At 31.4% G+C, this 27,280-nt stretch overlaps 1 protein-coding gene across 1 annotated transcript in view; it reads left to right on the forward strand.

Moving 5' to 3' along the window:
• LOC148943658 (uncharacterized) overlaps positions 1-27,280 on the forward strand; it is an 88,919-nt gene that overhangs the window by 50,913 nt on the left and 10,726 nt on the right. The window contains exon 3 of the mRNA XM_089101059.1: positions 13,624-13,751. Coding sequence (XP_088957185.1) covers positions 13,624-13,751 — 128 coding nt within the window. The remainder of the gene's footprint in view (positions 1-13,623; positions 13,752-27,280) is intronic.

Here is a 27,280-nt window from a genome sequence, read left to right on the forward strand (position 1 = left end):
AAACATAAAAAAATCACATTTAATATTTTCCAAATTCAAAATGAGAATGATATAGAAATGTTAGTTGTGACTTTTAGAGTCACACTATTAGAAATGTGACTCTAATGTGACTATTAGAAAAATATTGATTGTAGTAGAACTTGTTTTTAACTAAATTTTTTTTGGACTTCGAAATTATTCAACTTTTTTTTACGTATCTTAAAATGACATAAAATATGCTTACGGCTCTAAAAATTGTACTCTATGCTTGCTCAGAGAAATTCAATTCAAGAAATTGTGATAAAAATCTAAGTTAGTAAAGATCTCTTTCTCGAAGTCCCCTCCTGAATACACAACACAGAAACTACATTCAGGGAACTATGAAAATATTGGCGGGTAAGGACCAAACTCTTTATTTTTTTCACCTCTAGTATACACAATAAATACATTTCCTTCAAGAAATTATGACTAAATTTTCAATACGCAGCGAATCCTTTCTTCAATTTACTGTTTTCATGCACAATAGATAAATTTCATTCAAGAAATTATGAAAAATTTTAAGTAAGCAACGATCTCTTTCTTGAAGTCCCCTCTTGGATACGCAATACGATATGGAAATTTCATTCAAGAAATTATGAGAATATTTGTAGGTAAGTAACAAACTCTTTCTTGGAGTCACCTCTTGGATACACAATGCAGAAGCTTCATTTATGAAATTAGGGAAAAAATTTAAGTAAGTAAGTAACAAACTCTTCTTGAATTCGCCGTTTGGATGCACAATACAGAAATTTAATTTGGGAAATCATGGAAAACAATTATAAGTAAGTAACAAACTCTTTCTTGAAGTCACCTCTTGGATACACAATGCAGAAATTTCATTTAAGAAATTATGAAAAAATTGTAAGTAAGTAGCAAATTCATCCTTGATTTCGCCTCCTCGATAAACAAAAAAGACTTTTCATTCAAGAAATTATGAAAAAATTCTAGGTAAGTAACAAACTCTTTATTGTTTTCACGTCTTGGATACACGATGTAGAAATTTCATTCAAGAAATTATGAATAAATTCTAAGTAAGTAACAATCTCTTTCTTTAAGTCGCCTCTTGGATACACAATACGGAATTTTCATTCGAGAAATTATGAAAATATTTTCAAGTAAGTAAAAAACTCTTTATTGATTTCACCTCTTGGATACACAATATAGATATTTCATTGAAGAAATTATGAAAAAATTGCAAGTAGGTAACAAACTCTTTATTGTTTTCACCTCTTGGATACACAGTACAGACATTTTATTCATGAAATTATGATAAAATCACAAGTAAGTAGCAAACTCTTTCTTGAAGTCACCTCTTGGATACAAAATGCAGAAACTTTATTTAAGAAATTATGAAAAAATTATAAGTAAGTAAGTAAGTAACAAATTTTTCATTGAATTCGCCACCTGGATAAACAGAAAAGACATTTCATTCAAGAAATTCTCTTTCTTGAAGTCCCCTCTTGGATACACAATACAAAAATTTCATTCAAGAAATTATGAAAATATTTGTAAGTAAGTAACAAACTCTTTGTTGCAGTCACCTCTTGGATACACAATGCAGAAACTTCATTTAAGAAATTAGGGGGGGGAATGTAAGTAAGTAAGTAACAATCTCTTTCTTGAATTTGCCTCCTGGATAAACAAAAAAGACATTTCATTCAGGAAATTATGAAAAAAAAATTGTAAGTAAGTAACAAACTCTTTCGTGAAGTTACCTCTTGGATACACAATGCAGAAATTTCATTTAAGAAATTATGAAAAAAATTGTAAGTAAGTAAGTAGCAAATTCATTCTTGAATTCGCCTCCTGGATAAACAAAAAAGACATTTCATTCAAGAAATTTTGAAAAAATTCTAAGTAAATTTGCCGTTTGGATGCACAATACAGAAATTTAATTCAGGAAATTATGAAATAAATTATAAGTAAGTAACAAACTCTTTCTTGAAGTCACCTCTTGGATACACAATGCAGAAATTTCATTTAAGAAATTATGAAATTATTGTAAGTAAGTAGTAAATTCTCTCTTGAATTCGCTTCCTGGATAAACAAAAAACACATTTCATTCTAGAAATTATGACAAAATTCTAAGTAAGTAACAAACTCTTTATTGATTTCACGTCATAGATACACGATGCAGAAATTTCATTCAAGAAATTATAAAAAAAATTGTACGTAAGTAACAAACTCTTTCTTGAATACACCTTTCGGATACACAATGCGGATATTTATTCAAGAAATTAAGAAAATATTTGTAAGTAAGTAGCAAACTCTTTCTTGATTTCACCTCTTGGATACACAATACAGACATTTCATTCAAGAAATTATGAAAAAATTTTAATTAAGTAACAAACTCTTTTTTGAAGTCACCTCTTGGATGCACAATGCAGAAACTTCATTTCAGAAATTATGAAAAAATTGTAAGTAAGTAAGTAACAAATTCTTTCTTGACTTTGCCTCTTGGATAAACTAAAAGACATTTCATTCAAGAAATTATGACAAAATTCTAAGTAAGTAATAAACTCTTTCTTGAATTCGCCGTTTGGATGCACAATACAGAAATTTAATTCAGTAAATTATGAAAAAATTGCAAACAAACTCTTTTTTGAACTCGCTTCCTGGACAAACAATACAACAAATTCATTCAAGAAATTATGAAAAAATTGTAAGTAAGTAACAAACTCTTTCTTGAATTCTCCTCCTAGATACACAATACAGATATTTTATTCAAGAAATTATAAAAAAATTGTACGTAAGTAATTCACTCTTTCCTGAATACACCTCTTGGATACACAATACGGAAATTTCATTCAAGAAATTATGAAAAAATTGCAAGTAAGTAACAAACTTTTTCTTGAATTCTCGTCCTGGATACACAATACAGACATTTCATTCAAGAAATTATAAAAAAATAGTAAGTAAGTAACAAACTTTTTCTTGAATTCACCTCTTGGGTACACAATACGGAAATTTCCTTCAAGAAATTAGGAAAGAATTGTAAGTAAGTAAGTAACAAACTCTTTCTTGAATTCAACTCGTGGATACACAATACAGAAATTTCATTCAAGAAATTATGAAAAAATTGTAAGTAAATAACTAACTCATTGGATACATCAGATAACATACATAAGATCCAAGTTCTATTTATTTTGACTTTATGCATCATTACGTTGAATTTAGGTCAGACCGGTTATAGATGGCAGCACATCAGCTCAGACACACACTCATAGTGAGAGAGACATGCAAAAATTTCCGTATTGTGTACCCAAGAGGTGAATTCAAGAAAGATTTTGTTACTTACTTACCACATTTTTTTTATAATTTCTTGAATGAAATGTCTGTATTGTGTATCCAAGACGAGAATTCAAGAAAGATTTCGTTACTTACTTGTAAATTTTTCATAATTTCTTGAATGAAATTTCCGTATTTTGCATCCAAGAGGTGTATTCAAGAAAGAGTTTGTTAGTCACGTACAATTTTTTTATAATTTCTTGAATGAGATATCTGCATTGTGTATCCAAGAGGTGACTTCAAGAAAGGGTTTGTTACTTACTTAGAATTTTGTCATAATTTCTTGAATGAAATATCTCTTTTGCTTATCCAGCAGGCGAATTCAAGGAAGAATTTGCTACTTACTTACAATTTTTTCATAATTTCTTAAATGAAATTTCTGCATTGTGTATCCAAGAGGTGACTTCAAGAAAGAGTTTGTTACTTACTTATAATTTTTTTCATAATTTCCTCAATAAAATTTCTGTATTGTGCATCCAAACGGTGAACTCAAGAAATTTCTTGAATCAAATGTCTTTTTTGTTTATCCAAGTGGCGAATTTAATGAAGAATTTGTTACTTCTTACTTACTTACTTACAATTTTTTCATAATTTCTTAAATGAAGTTTCTGCATTGTGTATCCAAGAGGTGACTTCAAGAAAGAGTTTGTTACTTACTTGCGGTTTTTCATAATTTCCTGAATGAAATATCTGTACTGTGTATCCAAAAGATGAAAACAATAGAGTTTGTTACATACTTGCAATTTTTTCATAATTTCTTGAATAAAATATCTGTATTGTGTATCCAAGAGGTGAAATCAATAAAGAGTTTGTTACTTACTTACAAATATTTTCATAATTTATTGAATGAAATTTCCGTATTTTATATCCACGAGGGGACTTCAATAAAGAGATGTTTACTTACTTAGAATTTTTATATAATTTCTTGAATGAAATTTCTACATCGTGTATCCAAGACGTGAAAACAATAAAGAGTTTGTTACTTACTTAGAATTTTTTCATAATTTCTTGAATGAAATGTCTTTTTTGTTTATCCAGGATGCGAATTCAAGAATGAATTTGCTACTTACTTACTTACAAATTTTTTTCATAATTTCTTAAATGAAATTTCTGCATTGTGTATCCAAGAGGTGACTTCAAGAAAGAGTTTGTTACTTACTTACAATTTTTTTTTTCATAATTTCCTGAATGAAATGTCTTGTTTATTCAGGTGGCGAATTCAATGAAGAATTTGTTACTTACTTACTAACTTACTTACAATTTTCTCATAATTTCTTAAATGAAGTTTCTGCATTGTGTATCCAAGAGGTGACTTAAAGAAAGAGTTTGTTACTCACTTGCGATTTTTTCATAATTTCTTGAATGAAGTATCTTTACTGTGTATCCAACAGGTGAAAACAATAAAGTTTGTTACCTACTTGCAATTTTTTCATAGTTTCGTGAATGAAATATATGTATTGTGTATCCAAGAGGTGAAATCAATAAAGTTTGTTACTTACTTACAAATATTTTCATAATTTGTTGAATGAAATTTCCGTATTGTGTATCCAAGAGGGGACTTCAAGAAAGAGATTGTTACTTACTTAGAATTTTTTCATAATTTCTTGAACGAAATTTCTACATCGTGTATCCAAGACTTGAAAATAATAAAGAGTTCGTTACTTACCTAGAATTTTGTCATAATTTCTAGAATGAAATGTCTTTTTTGTTAATCCAGGATGCAAATTCAACAAAGAATTTGCTACTTACTTACAATTTTTTTTCATAGTTACTTAAATGGAATTTCTGTATTGTGTATCCAATAGGTGACTTCAAGAAAGAGTTTGTTACTTACTTACAATTTTGTCATAATTTCATGAATGAAATGTCTCTTTTGCTTATCCAGCAGGCGAATTCAAGGAAGAATTTGCTACTTACTTACAATTTTTTCATAATTTCTTAAATGAAATTTCTGCATTGTGTATCCAAGAGTTTGTTACTTACTTAGAATTTTTTCTTAATTTCTTGAATGAAATGTCTTTTTTTTTTATCAAGGAGGCGAATTCAAGAATGAATTTGCTGCTTACTTACAATTTTTTTCATAATTTCTTAAATGAAATATCTGCATTGTGTATCCAAGAGGTGACTTCAAGAAAGAGTTTGTTACTTACTTAGAATTTTGTCATAATTTCTTGAATGAAATGTCTCTTTTGCTTATCCAGCAGGCGAATTCAAGGAAGAATTTGTTACTTACTTACAATTTTTTCATAATTTCTTAAATGAAATTTCTGCATTGTGTATCCAAGAGGTGACTTCAAGAAAGAGTTTGTTACTTATAATTTTTTTCATAATTTCCTGAATAAAATTTCTGTATTGTGCATCCAAACGGTGAACTCAAGAAATTTCTTGAATCAAATGACTTTTTTGTTTATCCTGGTGGTGAATTTAATGATGAATTTGTTACTTCTTACTTACTTACTTACAATTTTTTCATAATTTCTTAAATGAAGTTTCTGCATTGTGTATCCAAGAGGTGACTTCAAGAAAGAGTTTGTTACTTACTTGCGATTTTTTCATAATTTCCTGAAGGAAATATCTGTACTGTGTATCCAAGATGTGAAAACAATAAAGAGTTTGTTACCTACATGCAATGTTTTCATAATTTCGTGAATAAAATATCTGTATTGTGCATTCGAGAGGTGAAATCAATAAAGTTTGTTACTTACTAACAAATATTTTCATAATTTCTTGAATGAAATTTCCCTATTGTGTATCCAAGAGGGGACTTCAAGAAAGAGATTGTTACTTACTTACAATTTTTTTCATAATTTCTTGAACGAAATTTCTACATCGTCTATCCAAGTCGTGAAAACAATAAAGATTTTGTTACTTACCTAAATTTTTTCATAATTTCTTGAATGAAATGTCTTTTTTGTTTATCCAGGAGGCGAATTCAAGAATGAATTTGCTACTTACAATTTTTTTCATAATTTCTTAAATGAAATTTCTGCATTGTGTATCCAAGCTTCAAGAAAGAGTTTCTTACTTACTTACAATTTTTTTTCATAATTTCCTGACTTAAATTTCTGTATTGTGCATCCAAACGGCGAATTCAAGAAAGAGTTTGTTACTTACTTACTTACATTTTTTTCCTAATTTCTTAACTGAAGTTTCTACATTGTGTTCCCAAGAGGTGACTCCAAGAAAGAGTTTGTTACTTACTTACAAATATTTTCATAATTTCTTGAATGAAATTTCCATATTGTGTATCCAAGAGGGGACTTCAAGAAAGAGATTGTTACTTACTTAGAATTTTTCATTATTTCTTGAATTAAATTCTGTATTGTGCATGCAAACGGTGAATTCAAGAGAGTTTGTTACTTACTTAGAATTTTGTCATAATTTCTTGAATGATATGTCTTTTTGTGTATCCAAGAAGTGAAATGAATAAAGAGTTTGTTACTTACTCACAAAAATTTTCATAATTTCTTGAATTAAAATTTCTGTATTGTGTATCCAAGAGGGGACTTCAAGAAAGAGATTGTTACTCACTTAGAATTTTTTCATAATTTCTTGAATGAAATTTCTGTATTGTGCATGCAAACGGCGAATTCAAGAAAGATATTGTTACCTATTTAGAATTTTGTCATAATTTCTTTATTGAAATGTATTTTTCTGTACATCCAGGAGGCGAATTCAAGAAAGAATTTGTTACTTACTTGTGATTTTTCATAATTTATTGAATAAAATATCTGTATTGTGTATCCAAAAGGCGAATTCAAGAAAAAGTTTGTTAATTGATTACAATTTTTTCATAAAATCTTGAAAGAAATTTCTGCATCGTGTATCCATGAGGTGAAAACAATAAAGAGTTTGTTACTTACTTAGAATTTTGTCATAATTTCTTGAATGAAATGTTTTTTCATTTATCCAGGAGAGGAATTCAGGAAAAAATTTGCTACTTAAAATTTTTTCATAATGTCTTAAATGAAATTTATGCATTGTGTATCCAAGAGGTGACTTCAAGAAAGAGTTTGTTACAAACTTACATTTTTTTTCATAATTTTCTCAATTAAATTTCCGTATTGTGTATCCAAGAGGTGACTTCAAGAAAGAGTTTGTTACTTACTTACATTTTTTTCATAATATTCTCAATTAAATTTTTTGTATTGTGTATCCAAGAGGTGAACTCAAGGAAGAGTTTGTTACTTACTTACTTGCACTTTTTCCATAATGACATATCCAACAACGGATGTTGATAAAGAATTTATTCAATCTGATACTTAGATTTAGTCAATTTTATCCAATGTATCTAACAAAGATGTTGATAGAAAAAATTTATTCACTCTGATACCTAGATTTTGTCAATAATATCCCTTGTGTCAGATAGTAGATGTAAGTAAGTTACTTTTTTTACATCTCTAATGTTTTAGAAGACATTCTGAGGGTGTGATACTCTGGCATACTAAAAATGTCGAAATAATACCCGTATGATGCATAGTTTATTTTTAAGGTAAAAATACTATGCAGAATACTAACTAAAAAATATATTATGATGTATTATTAATATCATTACTCAACTTTGGACATTTTGAATCTGTTTCCATAAAATGGTTCACCGTGTTCTCTCATGATACTATAGCTATTGTCTTCTCTTAGTTCGTAATCAGTAGAATAATCATTATTCTATTTTGAGTCATACACAATTTTTACAGGTGTGTTATCGAAAGGCTCAATATACTTTTCGTCTTTGATATTATTTGGTTCATTAACTGCTTGATCAATGGTAATAGCATTTTCTGCTACTTTGTTTTTCATTGATTCAGATTTATGTTCCATAGATGATATTTTATGCCAATACCCTTTTTATTTTTCCGGCAACTTCACTGTGTATTACAGCACTACTTTGACTTAGGTAAAAGTTCTGGCACGTAGACAAGATATGGCTTATGATATTAGTAGAAGAGTAGGCCTTTCTTCTTTTGATCTTCCGTTGAATGCTAATACCCAAAAGCTGAGGATATGGATCAACACGGGGTAACATGTTACCACAGGCACTAGTAAGAAGATGCCCCTCTTCATCGACTATTATCTTTATTTTGGCATTTTCTTTGAGTGCAATCATCTCAGGAGATCTCAATCTCACATATCCACCATCATAAGAGTTGAATTTATTTGGTACTCCAAAGAAATTTAATTCCTTACTGTCATGACAATGCACGCATACGTTTCCGATAGTCTTACCTCTTGTACTTATTTCATAGTTTAAACACTTCTCCTTGTCAGCTTTCAATGCTACAATAACACTATCATGTGAGCATACTTTCTTAAAATGCTTCATCTTCACTTTTTTATAGATATTATTTATGTGTTTTACGTTTCACTGTGTAAAAAATACTGATTTGATATATGCAATAAAGTAGATAGTGTCGAAAACCGGCCATAGAGTACCAGTGGGAAAGCCAAATTATGTCTCTGAGCAAACATAGAGTGCAATTGTTAGAGCCGTAAAGATATTTTATGTCATTTTAAAATACGTAATAAAAACAAAGTTGAATAATTTCGAAGTCCAAAAAAAATTTAGTTAAAAAAATTTCTAGTACAAACAATATTTTTTAATAGTAAAAGGCACGACTAACATTTCTATATAATTCTCATTTTGAATTTGGGAAATATTAAATGTGATTTTTTATGTTTTAAGTATGTTACATGTCATTCTAAGAGATGTAAAAAAAGTTGAAAAAATATATCATGTTAAAAAAAATAATAAAAAAAAAGATAAAAAAAACTTCAAAAAAATGTATTAAAAAAAATGAGGGGGGCCAAAAAGTTGGGGGGAGGGGACTCCTTTGGAGTTTCGGGTATGGGGACCTTTGGTGCTTGAGGTCCCTGGTGGTTAGGGTCATTGGTGCTTATGAGCCTTGACTGTTCATACTCATATACATCTCATTACTTGATTTTTAAGGATTTCGATGGATTGTTCTGAATTTCTTTATTAAAATTCTTTTCTTGCTATCAACATCTCTCTTAGTTTCAACTTTTTAGTATACTATAACGTTAGACCCTATTTTGAATTGGCAACATGTTCAAACGCCACTTATGTATTATACAGAACACATCGAAGAAGTAAAGCTAGGTCAAGTCACAAGGTCATTCTATCATCGTCAACTATTTTCAAAGATTGATGTTGTTCCAAATTTATAACAAATTGCCTGAGTTAACAAACCCTTCGGAGTTACCTTAACTGCTAATCAGTTTAACCCTTTTTCTCCACCTTCATACGGTCCGATCACTAATTAGAATGATTCACGTCCCTATTATTCAATCAAAAATTAATATCGTTCATACAGTCCAATTCGTAAATGCTATACCCTTTTTCTCAAAGAGTATTAGCTTTTACGCAAAATGATATAAAGCCATATGCCAATCAATTCTAGAAATGATGCAAGGTATCTTCAGCCTAGAGCCTATTACTGTTTGAGAATTTTTGAGTCGGAAATATGCGCAACTTGGATATGTCTTTGGTATAAAACATTATTTATACGAAAACTTGATTTTCTTACCCTTATGACTGAAACCAGTATTTTTTACAGAAGGTGCAATAAACGTTTTGAATACGTAATGTGACGATCAAAAGTTTTGGCTTAGAAACCTGTGTCTAAAGCAGTCTGATTGCATTACACAATCTGGCCCCTGGTTCAAAAACGTGTTTGATCGCTTTGCTTGGAAAGGAACATAATGTACGCAAATAGCACGATGATTCCTATACGTCTCTGCAAAGTATTTCCTATACGTCTCTGCAAATCCAGAAGGCCATCTCTACTACTGCCGTGCCCGTTTGACTAAACACTTATCAAACATTAAGCTGTTTTAATGATTCCATTCGAACCAACTTTACAGGGTTGTGACGAAAGAAAGCTTAGAATGGTTCGACCACGTTTTACTGATGAAGAAAGATAGATTACCGAAAATTATGCTTTTTAACCTTATATCTGAAGCCAGATGAAAAGCATGTTTACCTCGAATGGACCTGGAAAAAGTCATAAGAAGGGATTTATAGGAAACTGGAATTTCAAGGAAGGGAGTAAAGAGTGAAGCTTTGAACAGATTGGGATGAAGGTGGGGCGCGTGTAGCTGTGCTAGCCTCAGGTGGCATGGCGCTGCAATTAATTGTTAGCATAAATAGCATAAGCATTCTAGCATCTTACTTAGTTATCTTATTCATACATTAATTTCGTATTCATATCCATTCATTGCTCCCAATAAAATAAAGATTCTCTTCTCAATAAAAGCTATTCCTATAGGCTATATGTCGAATAGAGTCCAATAAAATTAAGACTACTTTTATAGTATCCCGGATCCAACAAAATAAAATACACCTCTAATAAAACACCATATCGAATGTTCCTTGGATACAGGCTTACAATAGTGCTATCAATAGTTGTTGGCCTAAAATCCAATTAAAATAGTTGAAGATATTGACAAATTTTCAAATATATCCTGCTTATATATTGCATTAAATGTGTAGTGGGACAAATGCGAACAGGATGAAGAGAAACAGTTCTGACATCTAACCCAGACATATTCACTCCGAGAATTAGATTTTGGAGGCTAAATTATAGTATTTGAACTAAAGGGCTGGGCTGTTGGCGCCGATTTACAAAACCAGTGCCGATTTTCATCATGATCATCACACAAAAAATAGGGAAACAAATAAATAGTCAGCCAGAGCTGTCTGTGGTGAAAGACCCCTCTACTGAGCTGAGAACTAAACTGAGAACTAAGCTGAGACCAATCATGCCTCTATTAATAAACTCCTGTTGACTATTTGTGTTCAAGATTCTTTGTTTTGAAAATCTCGTTCAATAAATTTTTCTTTCAACAAATTTTTCTTGCCGCTATCGTTTGTCCACAGATGCTGAAATCAGTTCCAGAAATCAGTTTCGTGTGCCCAGCCTTTAAATTTGTTTTTCACGGTTTTTCATTTGGGAGTGACTAAAAAATTTTGTCTCCAATCCTCCCAAAAGTTTGTTACCATAAACGTCTGTGGGACTAGAGTCTATTCACGGTGCATCAGTAGCGATGCATATAAAAGATCACCATGGGTACCAAGGTTACCGATTAGTGTATTTTCTATAAGTCATTCAAATGCTAAGATTCGAAAATCCTTAGATTCTCTTAGAGAACCCAAAGTCCAGTTAAATGAGATAAGAGATATTAAAGAGATTTAATCAGTCAGTGGTTCTCCCTAAGGCCAGCTTTTCGGCCATAATCTTAAGCAGTATTCGGCCTTTTCCTTCTAAAATTAAAGTACTATATTTTAAATATCTTTAATTTTTACTGGGTTTCCCTTTAAGCACTCGCAATACATTCTTGAAAAGTATGTAAAAAAATAAAGACCCGATTGACGTAATAATCCTAAAATGTTATAAACTAAAAATTATGTACGTGACAGAAATCAATTTCTGTTTTTTTTTTTAATTTAAAATTCTCCTGCATTATTTTATTTTCACTTAGTAATTTTTGACATGATTTTGTCGCATTTGTCATTTTGAGTTTGTAATTTTATTTTGGTCTGATAAAGATTGTTTTTTATATTTACTCCTCAATTTTCTATTCGGGAAATAAAAGTATAATAATAATATCATGGTTTAATTTTTACAAAGGTCACATTTTGATACGGAAGTCTAAATCAATAAAAATAAATGGACTGTTGATGCACCTTTGTGATCAACATCTTGCTTTCCTGTAGTTTTGATTTCTGCTTACAGGGGTCTCTTTGCTTATAGTTTATCATCACGACTTATTTGAATCCAAAGATATTTTAAGTGTGAGAATAGCGTCTATAGCCCTTTGCCCCAGCTCTCTACGTTCAATTTTAATTTTCTTATAATAATTATCTAAGAAGGGTAACCATCGCTGAAAAAGTCCACCCCTTAAAATATCTGGCAAGGGGGAGGGGGTAATTAAAAATCATGAATTAGTTCCAGTCCTAGTTTCACGTTTTCGAACGAATATTTTTAAGGTAATATTGCTTGTAGGGGATGTCCCTTCATTTCTTCGCCCTCGTTTCTTATCCTTCTCGTTCACTATCATGACTTGTTTGTTCCAAGGCTTTCTTAAATGGGAGAATGCCTTCCATAACCTGACCCCCCGCTGTCTACGCTCAAGCTAAATTTTCTTTTAACAATTCTATGAGAATGATAGCCACTCCTGAAAAATTCCGCCCCTCAAAACATCTGGAGGAATGAATCACTATTAATAATTTCTGCGCTTATTGTCACGTTTTTTTATGAGATTTTTTGGGAAGTTTTGTTTTTGGGGGATGTCCTCCATCTCTTCACCTTCTGCAGGACTTCTTCATCTCTTTAAAGGAGATATATTAAAAAAAAGTATTTTATACAGGTCTCTTCCCTATGGATGCTGCCAGGTAGGAATCGGTTTAATTCCCTCTCTCTCTCTCTCTCTCTCTCCGGAACCAAGAAGACATTAAAAATGTATAGAATACGTAAATGAGAAATATTCCAATCTAAATGTTAGTAAAAGCAAAGCTTCTGGTAGCACTACCCCCATGGAGAATGTCTAGGTGATACTCATACCCTTTAAATTTATTTTAGCTTTAAATGCTCATCACAATCATCCTGATGTCAATAAAGAAAGAAGTATCTGCGACCATTCTTCTATGACAAATTAGGAAATTTCGTAGTTCTATACTTCAAACTTCTGCTGTGAGGCTCTCTGATATATTAAATATTAAAGTATCATTTTGACAAAGATCACTCCCTCTTTTCGAGATGTTAACCCTGTTTTCTAAGATTATGCTCCCTAAGTTCTTAGTTTAGACAAGTACCTTTAAACTTTGCGCGATTTTACATATTTGTAATCACTGTGGAAAACCGATATCTTTTTATTAAAGTTCTGGTCATCATTGCCAGGGATTGCTCTTTACTTATGCTCTTGACTAGCTAAATTCTAAGTATGAAATTAAATTTTCATATTTATTATTGTAAAATAGCGTATTTTTCATTAATATTATTCATACTTCTTTAATTAAACCTAATAAAAGATAAAAACTAAGATAAAACTTTTACAGACGCCTGCATGTTACATTTGAAGCAGTCTATTTAATTTTCATTAATCAACAAATGAAACTCACAGGTCAAGGTAGGTTTGAGGGGGGGCAGTAAAATCACTTTTATTCATGTTAGATTCTACTCGCTAATGTTTGGCTTTGTGTATTGATTATTTTCTGATTTTCCTTATGTTTCAGTATTGCTCTTTACTTTCCTTCGAAAAGTGTTGAAGTTAAATGTCTAAACAGTGATTTCCTTTTTTTAGAAAATGAATCGAAACAGCGAGCCTCCGCCACCTTTTCGGGGATCTTCTGCATCCCCTATGAAGGATCAAAGATCAACTGATGTAACGTCAACAGAATCAGTCTCGGACTTCGATTCAGAAGAACAAAGGTATGATACACATGTGATGATCACATGTTTTTCCGTAAGTTCAATTAAGATAATTCAAGGTAATTAAGTTTTTGTAAATATAGAAAGTTACTTTGGGTCGATTGCGATACTTCATTACTGACCAAAATCAGGCACATAGTCAAGAATTGCACTTTTTGGGGGAGGAGGTTGCTTGTGCTAAGGGGAGAGAAAAATATCCTAATTTGACATTATTCCCAAAAACCTAAAACAGTTTTTTTTTATTTTCACTAAAGGCCGAAAATGATTTTTCCAAAAATAGGTTTTGGTCTGTAATTACATTTTATCTACTACTATTTTTATGATGAATAGAAAAACCAACACTGTTTCATTGTGTTACACTTTTTTCTGGGTCTTGATTGTTTTTTATGACGTTTTGTTATAACTGGTTTTGTCGAAAATGATTTTTCCAAAAATGGTTTTCGTCTGTAATTCTTTTTTTATGTACAATTAATTTTGTGATGAATACAAAAACCAACAGAGTGGTTCTTTGTGTTACACTTTTTTTCTGGCTCTTGATTGTTTTTTATGACGTTTTGTTATAACTGGTTTAGCCGAAAATGATTTTTCCAAAAATGGTTTTGGTCTGTAATTCTATTTTTATTTACAATTATTTTTGTGATGAATACAAAAACCAACACTGTTTGTTTGCGTTACACTTTTCTTTCTGGCTTTTGATTGTTTTTATGACGTTTTGTTATAACTGGTTTTGCCGAAAAGGATTTTTCCAAAAATAGGTTTTGGTCTGTAATTCTATTTTATCTACTATTATTTTTATGATGAATAGAAAAACCAACACTGTTTCATTGTGTTACACTTTTTTTCTGGGTCTTGCTTGTTTTTTTATGACGTTTTGTTATAACTAGTTTAGCCGAAAATGATTTTTCCAAAAATGGTTTTGGTCTGTAATTCTATTTTTATTTACAATTATTTTTGTGATGAATAGAAAAACCAACACTGTTTCTTTGCGTTACACTTTTCTTTCTGGCTCTTGATTGTTTTTATGACGTTTTGTTATAACTGCTTTTGCCGAAAATGATTTTTCCAAAAATGGTTTTGGTCTGTAATTCTATTTTTATGTACAATTATTTTTTTGATGAATACAAAAACCAACAGAGTTTTTCTTTGTGTTACGCTTTTTTTTCTGGCTCTTGATTGTTTTTTAAGACGTTTTGTTATAACTGGTTTTGCCGAAAAATGATTTTTCCACAACTGGTTTTGGTCTGTAATTCTATTTTTATTAACAATTATTTTTGTGATGAATAGAAAAACCAACACTGTTTCTTTGCGTTACACTTTTCTTTCTGGCTCTTGATTGTTTTTCTGACGTTTTGTTATAACTGGTTTTGCCGAAAATGATTTTCCAAAAATGGTTTTGGTCTGTAATTCTATTTTTATGTACGATTATTTTTGTGATGAATAGAAAAACCAACAGAGTGTTTCTTTGTGTTATACTTTTTTTCTGGCTCTTGATTGTTTTTTATGACGTTTTGTTATAACTGGTTTTGCCGAAAATGATTTTTCCAAAAATGGTTTTGGTCTGTAATTTTATTTTTATTTACAATTATTTTTGTGATGAATAGAAAAACCAGCACTGTTTCTTTGCGTTACACTTTTCTTTCTGGCTTTTTATTGTTTTTATGACATTTGTTATGACTGGTTTTGCCGAAAATGATTTTCTAAAAATGGTTTTGGTCTGTAATTCTATTTTTATCTACTATTATTTTTGTGATAAATAGAAAAACCAACACTGTTTCTTTGTGTTACACTTTTTTTCTGGCTCTTGATTGTTTTTTATGACGTTTTGTTATAACTGGTTTTGCCGAAAATGATTTTTCCAAAAATGGTTTTGGTCTGTAATTCTATTTTTATCTACTATTATTTTTGTGATAAATAGAAAAATCAACACTGTTTCCTTGTGTAACATTTTTTTTTCTGGCTCTTGATTTTTTTTATGACGTTTTGTTATAACTGGTTTTGCCGAAACATTTATTTTTGTGATGAATAGAAAAACCAACACTGTTTCTTTGTGTTACAATTTTTTTTTTCTGGCTCTTGATTGTTTCTTATGACGTTTTGTTATAACTAGTTTTGCCGAAAATGATTTTTCCAAAAACGGTTTTGGTCTGTAATTCTATTTTTTTCTACTATTATTTTTGTGATAAATGGAAAAACCAGCACTGTTTCTTTGAGTTATTAAATAAAAAAACAAGTTTTTTAAACTGAAAGTATGGAGCGACTTTAAAACTTAAAATGAACAGAAACTATTCCGTATATGAAAGGGGCTAACCCCTCCTCAGTGCCTCGCACGTTACGCTAAAGTTTTTATTGTTTTAAAGAATAAAGTAGTAAGACAGAGTCAAACTTTATCGTAAAGAGCGAGGCATTGAGGAGGGGAAAGCCCCTTTCATATACGGAATAACTTCTGTTCGTTTTAAGATTTAATGTCGCTCCTTACTTTCAGTTAAAAAAACTTGTTTTTTTTTTTAGTTAATTTCTGAACGTTTTTTAGTTAATGCAGCTTTTAATTTGGATCACCGTCATTGAATAAGTAAACAAAATTTGCATAAAAATTTTACTTTTCTTTTGCTAAATGGCTGTCTCTAAATTTGGTTCTGACGTAATTTACAAATTAACTTACGTAACGAACTTCTATATTCGTATATTTTTCTTCTGGCAAAAATACAAAGTTGCAGATATGAGCTTGAAACCTATGTATTAGGGTTTTTTGATACACTGAATCTGGCGGTGTGATTTTCATTAAAACTCTTTCACTTGTAGGGGATGTTTCCCCCCTCTTTAGAAAATTAGGTAAATTTTCTCAGGCTCGTAGCCTTTGATGAATAATACTAAACTTAATAAAAATTTATATATTTAGAATCAGCATTATAAGTCCATTCTTTTGATACATTTATTGATATCAAAATTCTGTTTTTTAAAAGTATCGATTACTATTGAGCCGTATCGCTTGTTTTTTTTATTGTTTTTTTTTATTACGTATATGTTATTACGTATATGAGGGGGTTCTCCCATTATTCAATATCATGCTCTTTACGTTAAAAGTAAAAAAAAAAATTAATTCACAAACCCCTGAATCACAAAGGCCGTTCAATTAGAATAGATAGCTCTTTTGAAAGCACTAAAAAAAAAACTTTAGCGTAAAGAGCGAGGTACTGACTAGGGGGAGAACCCCCTCATATACATAATAATATCTGTTCGTTTTAACTTTTAATGTTGCTCCTTACTTTCTGTTGAAAAAAATTGTTTTGGTTTTTTAATTTAATTTCTGATCGTTTTTTAAATAATGCTTTGAAATCCAGCGCTCCCTTCATAGAAATGTCCCTTACCCCAAAGAAACATCCTCCACGGAAAGGTTCTCCCTAGTTACCCCCTCCTCCAGCCCCCCCCCACAAGAAAAAAACATTTCCTGAAAATGTCTGTATACTTCCCAATAACCAATACAATATGTAAGGAATGGGCGAAGTTCATAACTTGCAGCCCTTCCCCTGGGAACTGTAGGGGATTAAGTCATCCTAAAAGACATATTTATTAGATTTTCGACTATACTGATGGCTATCTCAAAATTTTAATTGGGTGACTGAGAAAAAAATGAGCGTGGGAGGGGGCCTAGTTGCCCTCCATTTGTTGGTCACTTAAAAAGAGCACTAGAAACTTTAATTTCCGTTCCAATGAGCCCTCCTATGATATTCTAGGACCACTGGGTCAATACGATTACCCCTGGGAAAAAAAAAAAAAAACAAAAAAAATTAACACGCATCCGTGATCTTTCTTCTGGTAAAAAATGGAAAATTCCACATTTTTGCAGATATGAGTTTGAAACCTCTACAGTAGGGTTCTCTGATACGTTGAATCTGTTGGTGTGATTTTCATTAAGGTTCTATATTTTTTAGGGGGTGTTCCCCCCCTTTTTTCGAAAATCAGGCAAATTTTCTCAGGCGCGTAACTTTTGATGGGTAAGACTAAACTTGATGAAACTTATATATTTGAAATTATAATTACAATCTGATTCTTTTGATGTATCTATTGGTATCAAAATTCCGTTTTTTAGAGTTTCGGTTACCATTGAGCCGTGTCGCTCCTTACTTACAGTTCGTTACCACGAACTGTTTGACACTTTTTTTCTGGCTCTTGATTGTTTTTTATGACGTTTTGTTATAACTGGTTTTGCCAAAAATGATTTTTCCAAAACTGGTTTTGGTCTGTAATTCTATCTTTATGTACTATTATTTTTGTAATGAATAGAAAAACCAACACTGTTTCTTTGTGTTACACTTTTCTTTCTGGCTCTTGATTGTTTTTTATGACGTTTAGTTATAACTGGTTTTGTTTGCTATTTCCTTTATGAAAAATGGGTTTGAAAACAGTTTACTTATCTACAGTTTTATTAGCTAATAAAACTTGTGCTTAATCACATTAAAAAACAATAAAAATAATAAAAATAGGAAAACATAATGCCACTCAACTTTTATTGTAGTACTAAATTGTGAGTTGTTAAGTCAAGATACTTGCCAAATTTCATGATTGAAAAAGTAATATCGCTTGTGTTACTAAAAAAAACAAAACAATAGCTCTTAAATTGTCATTTCATCATGAATTTTGTGCCATTCAAACAAAGTACCATAGTAACTATTAGTACTAATCTTGTTTGCCGGTTTCTACGCATTAGGGTACCAATTTTTTTTGCAACTTAGGAGCCGAAAAGATCGGTAAAGGTATTAGGATTAGGACTTTGCGTACCAAGAACATAATCAAAGGGTTCGTGGATCGCTCTCTAAGTAAAGAGCGATCAGCTCAATATTAACCGAAATTCTAAACAACAGAATTTTGATAACAAGGGATACATCCAAAGAATAGGCTTTTCATGCTGATTCGTGGTAATAAAATGTAAGTAAGGAGTGACTCTACCCAGTAGTTACCAATACTTTAAAAATGGGATTTTGATAACAATAGATACATCAAAAGCCTCACTGTAGACAAAAGAGGTCAGGGATATAAAAACGCATTACCGTCGATAGGGGGTCATTTTATGTTCGTTGAGCATTCAACAAAATTGTTTGCTTTTTTATTATACAGGGCTGCCATTTCTCAAAAATGTAGGATAGAGGGCAAAATGTATTTCCAAATCAAGGGGGAGTAATTAGTAGTAATCAACATTATATTTCTATGGGGCCCCCGTACCAAACAGGTTTTTCTGGTAGGTAAACATTTCTACAGGTCATTACACCTTTCAAAGAGACGGGTTTTCTATTGTGACATCGATTTTTTGGAGGTCAAACTCATAGATACATGTTTATTTTTTTTATTTTTTTTTAAACTGGTATTTTTTCAATGAAGTCCATAGCACTTTGCAGAAACCCGTGAATGTAGGACTGAAAGTCCAATTACTAATCAAGTTAGTGTGAGCGCCATTTTTGATCTGGTTAAGTGGGTATAATCTGGTTTGGTTTGTTATTGCGAGAGGATTACTCAATTTACATCTTAGTGTTAACTGAGCAATGACCAAAGGAACATTTGAAGGTGGAGAAAAAAAGGGGTAATTAGCGATTGGATAATTTTAAAAAGAAATGACCGAAAAGTGTTTTGGTTTGCACAGTGTTGTCAATTTTAAATAGTTTAGAAATAAAAAAAATTAACAAGAAATGGCTGAAAAGTGTTTTGAGGGAGTTGAGTTGCACGAGGGTTCAGTTACATGTGGATTCAGTTACACGGCGATTAGTTAAATGGGGTCGAGTAGCACGGAGGTTCAGTTGTACAGGGTTTCGGTTAGACAGGGGTTCAGGTACATGGGGGGGTCAGTGGGATGGGGGTTCGGTGATCCAGGGGTTCAGGTACATGGGGGGTTCAGTTATTTTTTCTGATTTTGTGTGTTTTCGCAAGAAAATAACTGGTCTTTTAGCAAACTTAGCCATAGCTACCTGAAACTCTGCATAAATATCTTCATTTTTAATCTAATTGCATAGCTACTAAAAGAACATTGAACATTTTTTCTGATTTTGTGTGACCACCCGGCACCCCAAAGACTCCTGAGCCTCCATTATAATACTTTTTAAGGTTTGATTATATCTTTTCAGAACAAATTATTATTTTAGGGAATTATTTCGGTGAAACAGTTAGAGACATTTGAACGGTGTTGTGAGGTCCCTTAACACAACCCCAAAGGGCTCCGATCCCCCCAGCCCAACCCCGAAGGAAGCCCCCGGACAGCAAAGGTTCTCTGGACCCCCAAAGGACCCCCGGCGCCCCGATGCCTCCTGATTTGTTGTATCTTTTAAAAGAGCTTTACAGGGTTTGAGAGACTCAGTTGCCTGATTCCGTGTGGTTTTTCTTTACTTGGTGGTCATTTGTTGTATCTTTTAAAAGAGCTTTACAGGGTTTGAGAGACTCAGTTGCCTAATTCCGTGTGATTTTTCTTTACTTGATGGTCATTAAAAACGAAATTTTTGTGTTAAATCAGTAGTTTTTGTATCTTAAAAGAGCTTTACAGGGTTTGAGAGACTCAGTTGCCTAATTCCGTGTGGTTTTCCTTTACTTGGTGGTCATTAAAAACGAAATTTTTGTGTTAAATCAGTAGTTTTTGTATCTTTTAAAAGAGCTTTACGGGGATTGAGAGACTCAGTTGCCGCATTCCGTGTGGTTTTCCTTTACTTGGTAGTCATTAAAAACGAAATTTTTGTGTTAAATCAGTAGTTTTTGTATCTTTTAAAAGAGCTTTACAGGGTTTGAGAGACTCAGTTGCCTATTTCCGTGTGGTTTTCCTTTACTTGTTGGTCATTAAAAACGAAATTTTTGTGTTATATTAGTAGTTTTTGTATCTTTTAAAAGAGGTTTACAGGGATTGAGAGACTCAGTTGCCAGATTCCATGTGGTGTTCCTTTACTTGGTGGTAAATAAAAACTAAATTTTTGCGTTAAATAAGTAGTTTTTGTATCTTTTAAAAGAGCTTTACGGGGTTTGAGAGACTCAGTTGCCTGATTCCGTGTTGTTTTCATTTAAATTGTTGTAATTAAAAACGAAATTTTTGTGTTAAATAATTATTTTTTGTATCTTTTAAAAGAGCTTTACGGGGATTGAGAGACTCAGTTGCCTAATTCCATGTGGTTTTACTGTACGTGGTGGTCATTAAAATCGAAATTTTTGTGTTAAATAATTAGTTTTTGTATCTTTTAAAAGAGCTTTACGGGGTTTGAGAGACTCAGTTGCCTGATTCCCTGTGTTTTTTCTTTACTTGGTGGTCATTTGTTGTATATTTTAAAATAAATATACAGGGATTTAGATACTAAGTTTCCTATTTACGTGTGTTTTTCATTTAAGTTTTGGTAATTAAAAAATAAAATTTTTTTTTAAATAAGTAGTTTTTGTATCTTTTAAAAGAGCTTTAAGGGGTTTGAGAGACTCAGTTGCCTGATTCCGTGTGGTTTTTCTTTACTTGGTGGTCATTAGTAGTATCTTTTTATAGTGCTTTACTGTGTTTGAGAGACTCAGTTGCCTAATTCAGTGTGATTTTTCTTTACTTGATGGTCATTAAAAACGAAATTGTTGTGTTAAAGAAGTAGTTTGTGTATCTTTTAAAAGAGCTTTAAGGGGTTTGAGAGACTCAGTTGCCGGATTCCGAGTAGTTTTTCTTTACTTGGTGGTCATTAAAAACGAAATTTTTGTGTTAAATTAGTAGTTTTTGTATCTTTTAAAAGAACTTTACGGGGATTGAGAGACTCAGTTTTACCTTGTCACAGTTACATTTTCTTGATTTTTCAAAGTTCATTTTGAATTTCTTTCGTTGAAATGCAAGAGTTGGAATATTTCAGTAGTGTTTGGTTGTGGTTTACCTTGTCACAGTTACATTTTCTTGATTTTTCAAAGTTCATTTTGAATTTCTTTCGCTGAAATGCAAGAGTTGGAATATTTCAGTAGTGTTTGGTTGTGGTTTACCTTGTCACAGTTACATTTTCTTGATTTTTCAAAGTTCATTTTGAATTTCTTTCGCTGAAATGCAAGAGTTGGAATATTTCAGTAGTGTTTGGTTGTGGTTTACCTTGTCACAGTTACATTTTCTTGATTTTTCAAAGTTCATTTTGAATTTCTTTCGTTGAAATGCAAGAGTTGGAATATTTCAGTAGTGTTTGGTTGTGGTTTACCTTGTCACAGTTACATTTTCTTGATTTTTCAAAGTTCATTTTGAATTTCTTTCGCTGAAATGCAAGAGTTGGAATATTTCAGTAGTGTTTGGTTGTGGTTTACCTTGTCACAGTTACATTTTCTTGATTTTTCAAAGTTCATTTTGAATTTCTTTCGTTGAAATGCAAGAGTTGGAATATTTCAGTAGTGTTTGGTTGTGGTTTACCTTGTCACAGTTACATTTTCTTGATTTTTCAAAGTTCATTTTGAATTTCTTTCGCTGAAATGCAAGAGTTGGAATATTTCAGTAGTGTTTGGTTGTGGTTTACCTTGTCACAGTTACATTTTCTTGATTTTTCAAAGTTCATTTTGAATTTCTTTCGTTGAAATGCAAGAGTTGGAATATTTCAGTAGTGTTTGGTTGTGGTTTACCTTGTCACAGTTACATTTTCTTGATTTTTCAAAGTTCATTTTGAATTTCTTTCGTTGAAATGCAAGAGTTGGAATATTTCAGTAGTGTTTGGTTGTGGTTTACCTTGTCACAGTTACATTTTCTTGATTTTTCAAAGTTCATTTTGAATTTCTTTCGTTGAAATGCAAGAGTTGGAATATTTCAGTAGTGTTTGGTTGTGGTTTACCTTGTCACAGTTACATTTTCTTGATTTTTCAAAGTTCATTTTGAATTTCTTTCGTTGAAATGCAAGAGTTGGAATATTTCAGTAGTGTTTGGTTGTGGTTTACCTTGTCACAGTTACATTTTCTTGATTTTTCAAAGTTCATTTTGAATTTCTTTCGTTGAAATGCAAGAGTTGGAATATTTCAGTAGTGTTTGGTTGTGGTTTACCTTGTCACAGTTACATTTTCTTGATTTTTCAAAGTTCATTTTGAATTTCTTTCGTTGAAATGCAAGAGTTGGAATATTTCAGTAGTGTTTGGTTGTGGTTTACCTTGTCACAGTTACATTTTCTTGATTTTTCAAAGTTCATTTTGAATTTCTTTCGTTGAAATGCAAGAGTTGGAATATTTCAGTAGTGTTTGGTTGTGGTTTACCTTGTCACAGTTACATTTTCTTGATTTTTCAAAGTTCATTTTGAATTTCTTTCGTTGAAATGCAAGAGTTGGAATATTTCAGTAGTGTTTGGTTGTGGTTTACCTTGTCACAGTTACATTTTCTTGATTTTTCAAAGTTCATTTTGAATTTCTTTCGTTGAAATGCAAGAGTTGGAATATTTCAGTAGTGTTTGGTTGTGGTTTACCTTGTCACAGTTACATTTTCTTGATTTTTCAAAGTTCATTTTGAATTTCTTTCGTTGAAATGCAAGAGTTGGAATATTTCAGTAGTGTTTGGTTGTGGTTTACCTTGTCACAGTTACATTTTCTTGATTTTTCAAAGTTCATTTTGAATTTCTTTCGTTGAAATGCAAGAGTTGGAATATTTCAGTAGTGTTTGGTTGTGGTTTACCTTGTCACAGTTACATTTTCTTGATTTTTCAAAGTTCATTTTGAATTTCTTTCGTTGAAATGCAAGAGTTGGAATATTTCAGTAGTGTTTGGTTGTGGTTTACCTTGTCACAGTTACATTTTCTTGATTTTTCAAAGTTCATTTTGAATTTCTTTCGTTGAAATGCAAGAGTTGGAATATTTCAGTAGTGTTTGGTTGTGGTTTACCTTGTCACAGTTACATTTTCTTGATTTTTCAAAGTTCATTTTGAATTTCTTTCGTTGAAATGCAAGAGTTGGAATATTTCAGTAGTGTTTGGTTGTGGTTTACCTTGTCACAGTTACATTTTCTTGATTTTTCAAAGTTCATTTTGAATTTCTTTCGTTGAAATGCAAGAGTTGGAATATTTCAGTAGTGTTTGGTTGTGGTTTACCTTGTCACAGTTACATTTTCTTGATTTTTCAAAGTTCATTTTGAATTTCTTTCGTTGAAATGCAAGAGTTGGAATATTTCAGTAGTGTTTGGTTATGGTTTACCTTGTCACAGTTACATTTTCTTGATTTTTCAAAGTTCATTTTGAATTTCTTTCGTTGAAATGCAAGAGTTGGAATATTTCAGTAGTGTTTGGTTGTGGTTTACCTTGTCACAGTTACATCTTCTTGATTTTTCAAAGTTCATTTTGAATTTCTTTCGTTGAAATGCAAGAGTTGGAATATTTCAGTAGTGTTTGATTGTGGTTTACCATGTCAAAGTTCCATTTTCTTGATTTTTCAAAGTTCATTATGAATTTCTTTCGTTGAAATGCAAGAGTTGGAATATTTCAGTTGTGTTTTGTCGTGGTTTACCTTGTCACAGTTACATTTTCTTGATTTTTCAGAGTTAATTTTGAATTGCTTTAGTTGAAATGAAAGATTTGGATTATTTCAGTAGTGTGTGGTTGTAGTTTACCTTGTCACAGTTACATTTTCTTGATTTTTCAAAGTTCATTTTGAATTTCTTTCGTTGAAATGCAAGAGTTGGAATATTTCAGTAGTGTTTGGTTGTGGTTTACCTTGTCACAGTTACATTTTCTTGATTTTTCAAAGTTCATTTTGAATTTCTTTCGTTGAAATGCAAGAGTTGGAATATTTCAGTAGTGTTTGGTTGTGGTTTACCTTGTCACAGTTACATTTTCTTGATTTTTCAAAGTTCATTTTGAATTTCTTTCGCTGGAAATGCAAGAGTTGGAATATTTCAGTGTCACAGTTACATTTTCTTGATTTTTCAAAGTTCATTTTGAATTTCTTTCGTTGAAATGCAAGAGTTGGAATATTTCAGTAGTGTTTGGTTGTGGTTTACCTTGTCACAGTTACATTTTCTTGATTTTTCAAAGTTCATTTTGAATTTCTTTCGTTGAAATGCAAGAGTTGGAATATTTCAGTAGTGTTTGGTTATGGTTTACCTTGTCACAGTTACATTTTCTTGATTTTTCAAAGTTCATTTTGAATTTCTTTCGTTGAAATGCAAGAGTTGGAATATTTCAGTAGTGTTTGGTTGTGGTTTACCTTGTCACAGTTACATTTTCTTGATTTTTCAAAGTTCATTTTGAATTTCTTTCATTGAAATGCAAGAGTTGGAATATTTCAGTAGTGTTTGGTTGTGGTTTACCTTGTCACAGTTACATTTTCTTGATTTTTCAAAGTTCATTTTGAATTTCTTTCGTTGAAATGCAAGAGTTGGAATATTTCAGTAGTGTTTGGTTGTGGTTTACCTTGTCACAGTTACATTTTCTTGATTTTTCAAAGTTCATTTTGAATTTCTTTCGTTGAAGTGCAAGAGTTGGAATATTTCAGTAGTGTTTGGTTGTGGTTTACCTTGTCACAGTTACATTTTCTTGATTTTTCAAAGTTCATTTTGAATTTCTTTCGTTGAAATGCAAGAATTGGAATATTTCATTCGTGTTTTGTCGTGGTTAACATTGTCAGAGTTACATTTTATTGATTTTTAAAAGATCTTATAGAATTTCATTCGTTGTAATGAAATATGGGTTAGAGATCATAATATTTATGAAGATTTTTACAAATTAACAATTAAATTTTCCTGATTTTTCAAAGTTCATTTTGAATTTCTTTCCTTGAAATGCAAGAGTTGGAATATTTCAGTAGTGTTTGCTTGTGGTTTACCCTGTCACAGTTACATTTTCTTGATTTTTCAAAGTTCATTTTGAATCATTCAAGAAACACGATTAAACACGTTTTTAAACTACATGCTATTTGCATGCCTTTCCTTGGCACCTTTCCAAACGAGCGGGGATTCCCCGCTGGTTCCTACACATTGCAAAAAAGTGAGCAGTACGAAAACTCTACGTTTTCAACCAGACTGGTTTTTTAGACAACACACCCACAGAGATGACACACACACATAGAGACGAGACACGCACAGACACGACATACAAACAGAGTCATAGTGAGAGAGATATCCAAAAAGTTGGGTTGATCTAGGTTCACTTAGAGTGGCGCGCCACTCTAAGTGAACCTAGATCAACCCAACTTTTTGGATATCTCTGTCTGTTTGGATAACTGTGACAAGGTAAACCACAATCAAACACTACTGAAATACTCCAACTCTTGCATTTCAACCAAAGAAAATCAAAATGAATTTTGAAAAATCAAGAAAATGTAACTCTGACAAGGTAAACCACCATGAAACACTATTGAAATATTCCAACTCTTGCATTTCAGCGAAAGAAATTCAAAATAAACTTTGAAAAATCAAGAAAATGTAACTGTGACAAGGTAAACCACAACCAAACACTACTGAAATATTCCAACACTTGCATTTCAATGAAAGAAATTCAAAATGAACTTTGAAAAATCAAGAAAATGTAACTGTGACAATTTAAACCACAACGAAACTCAACTTAAACATTCCAACTCTTGCATTTCAACGAAAGAAATTCAAAATGAACTTTGAAAAATCAAGAAACTGTAACTGTGACGAGGTAAACCACAACCAAACACTACTGAAATATTCCAACTCTTGCATTTCAAGGAAAGAAATTCAAAATGAACTTTGAAAAATCAAGAAAATGTAACTGTGACAAGGTAAACCACAACCAAACACTACTGAAATATTCCAACTCTTGCATTTCAACGAAAGAAATTCAAAATGAACTTTGAAAAATCAAGAAAATGTAACTGTGACAAGGTAAACCATAACCAAACACTACTGAAATATTCCAACTCTTGTATTTCAACGAAAGAAATTCAAAATGAACTTTGAAAAATCAAGAAAATGTAACTGTGACAAGGTAAACCATAACCAGACACTACTGAAATATTACAACTCTTGCATTTCAACGAAAGAACTTCAAAATGAACTTTGAAAAATCAAGAAAATGTAAATGTGACACTGAAATATTACAACACTTGCATTTCAACGAAAGAAATTCAAATTGAACTTAGAAAAATCAAGAAAAGGTAACTGTGACAAGGTAAACCACAACCAAACACTACTGAAATATTCCAACTCTTGCATTTCAATGAAAGAAATTCAAAATGAACTTTGAAAAATCAAGAAAATGTAGCTTTGACAAGGTAAACCAGAACCAAACACTACTGAAATATTCAAACTCTTGCATTACGAGGAAAGAAATTCCAAATGAACTTTGAAAAATCAAGAAAATGTAACTGTGACAAGCTAAACCATAACCAAACACTACTGAAATATTCCAAATCTTTCATTTCAACGAAAGAAATTCAAAATGAACTTTGAAAAATCATGAAAATGAAAATCTGACAAGGTAAATCACAACCAAACACTACTGAAATATTCCAATTCTTGCATTTCAACGAAAGAAATTCAAAATGAACTTTGAAAAATAAATAAACTGTAATTGTTACAAGGTAAACCACAAACAAAAACTACTTAAATATTCAAACTCTTGCATTTCAACTAA

The sequence above is a fragment of the Artemia sp. Qi Xiang Cuo genome, chromosome 15 (assembly GCF_049724085.1).
Source record: "Artemia sp. Qi Xiang Cuo chromosome 15, ASM4972408v1, whole genome shotgun sequence".
NCBI classification, from domain to species: domain Eukaryota; kingdom Metazoa; phylum Arthropoda; class Branchiopoda; order Anostraca; family Artemiidae; genus Artemia; species Artemia sp. Qi Xiang Cuo.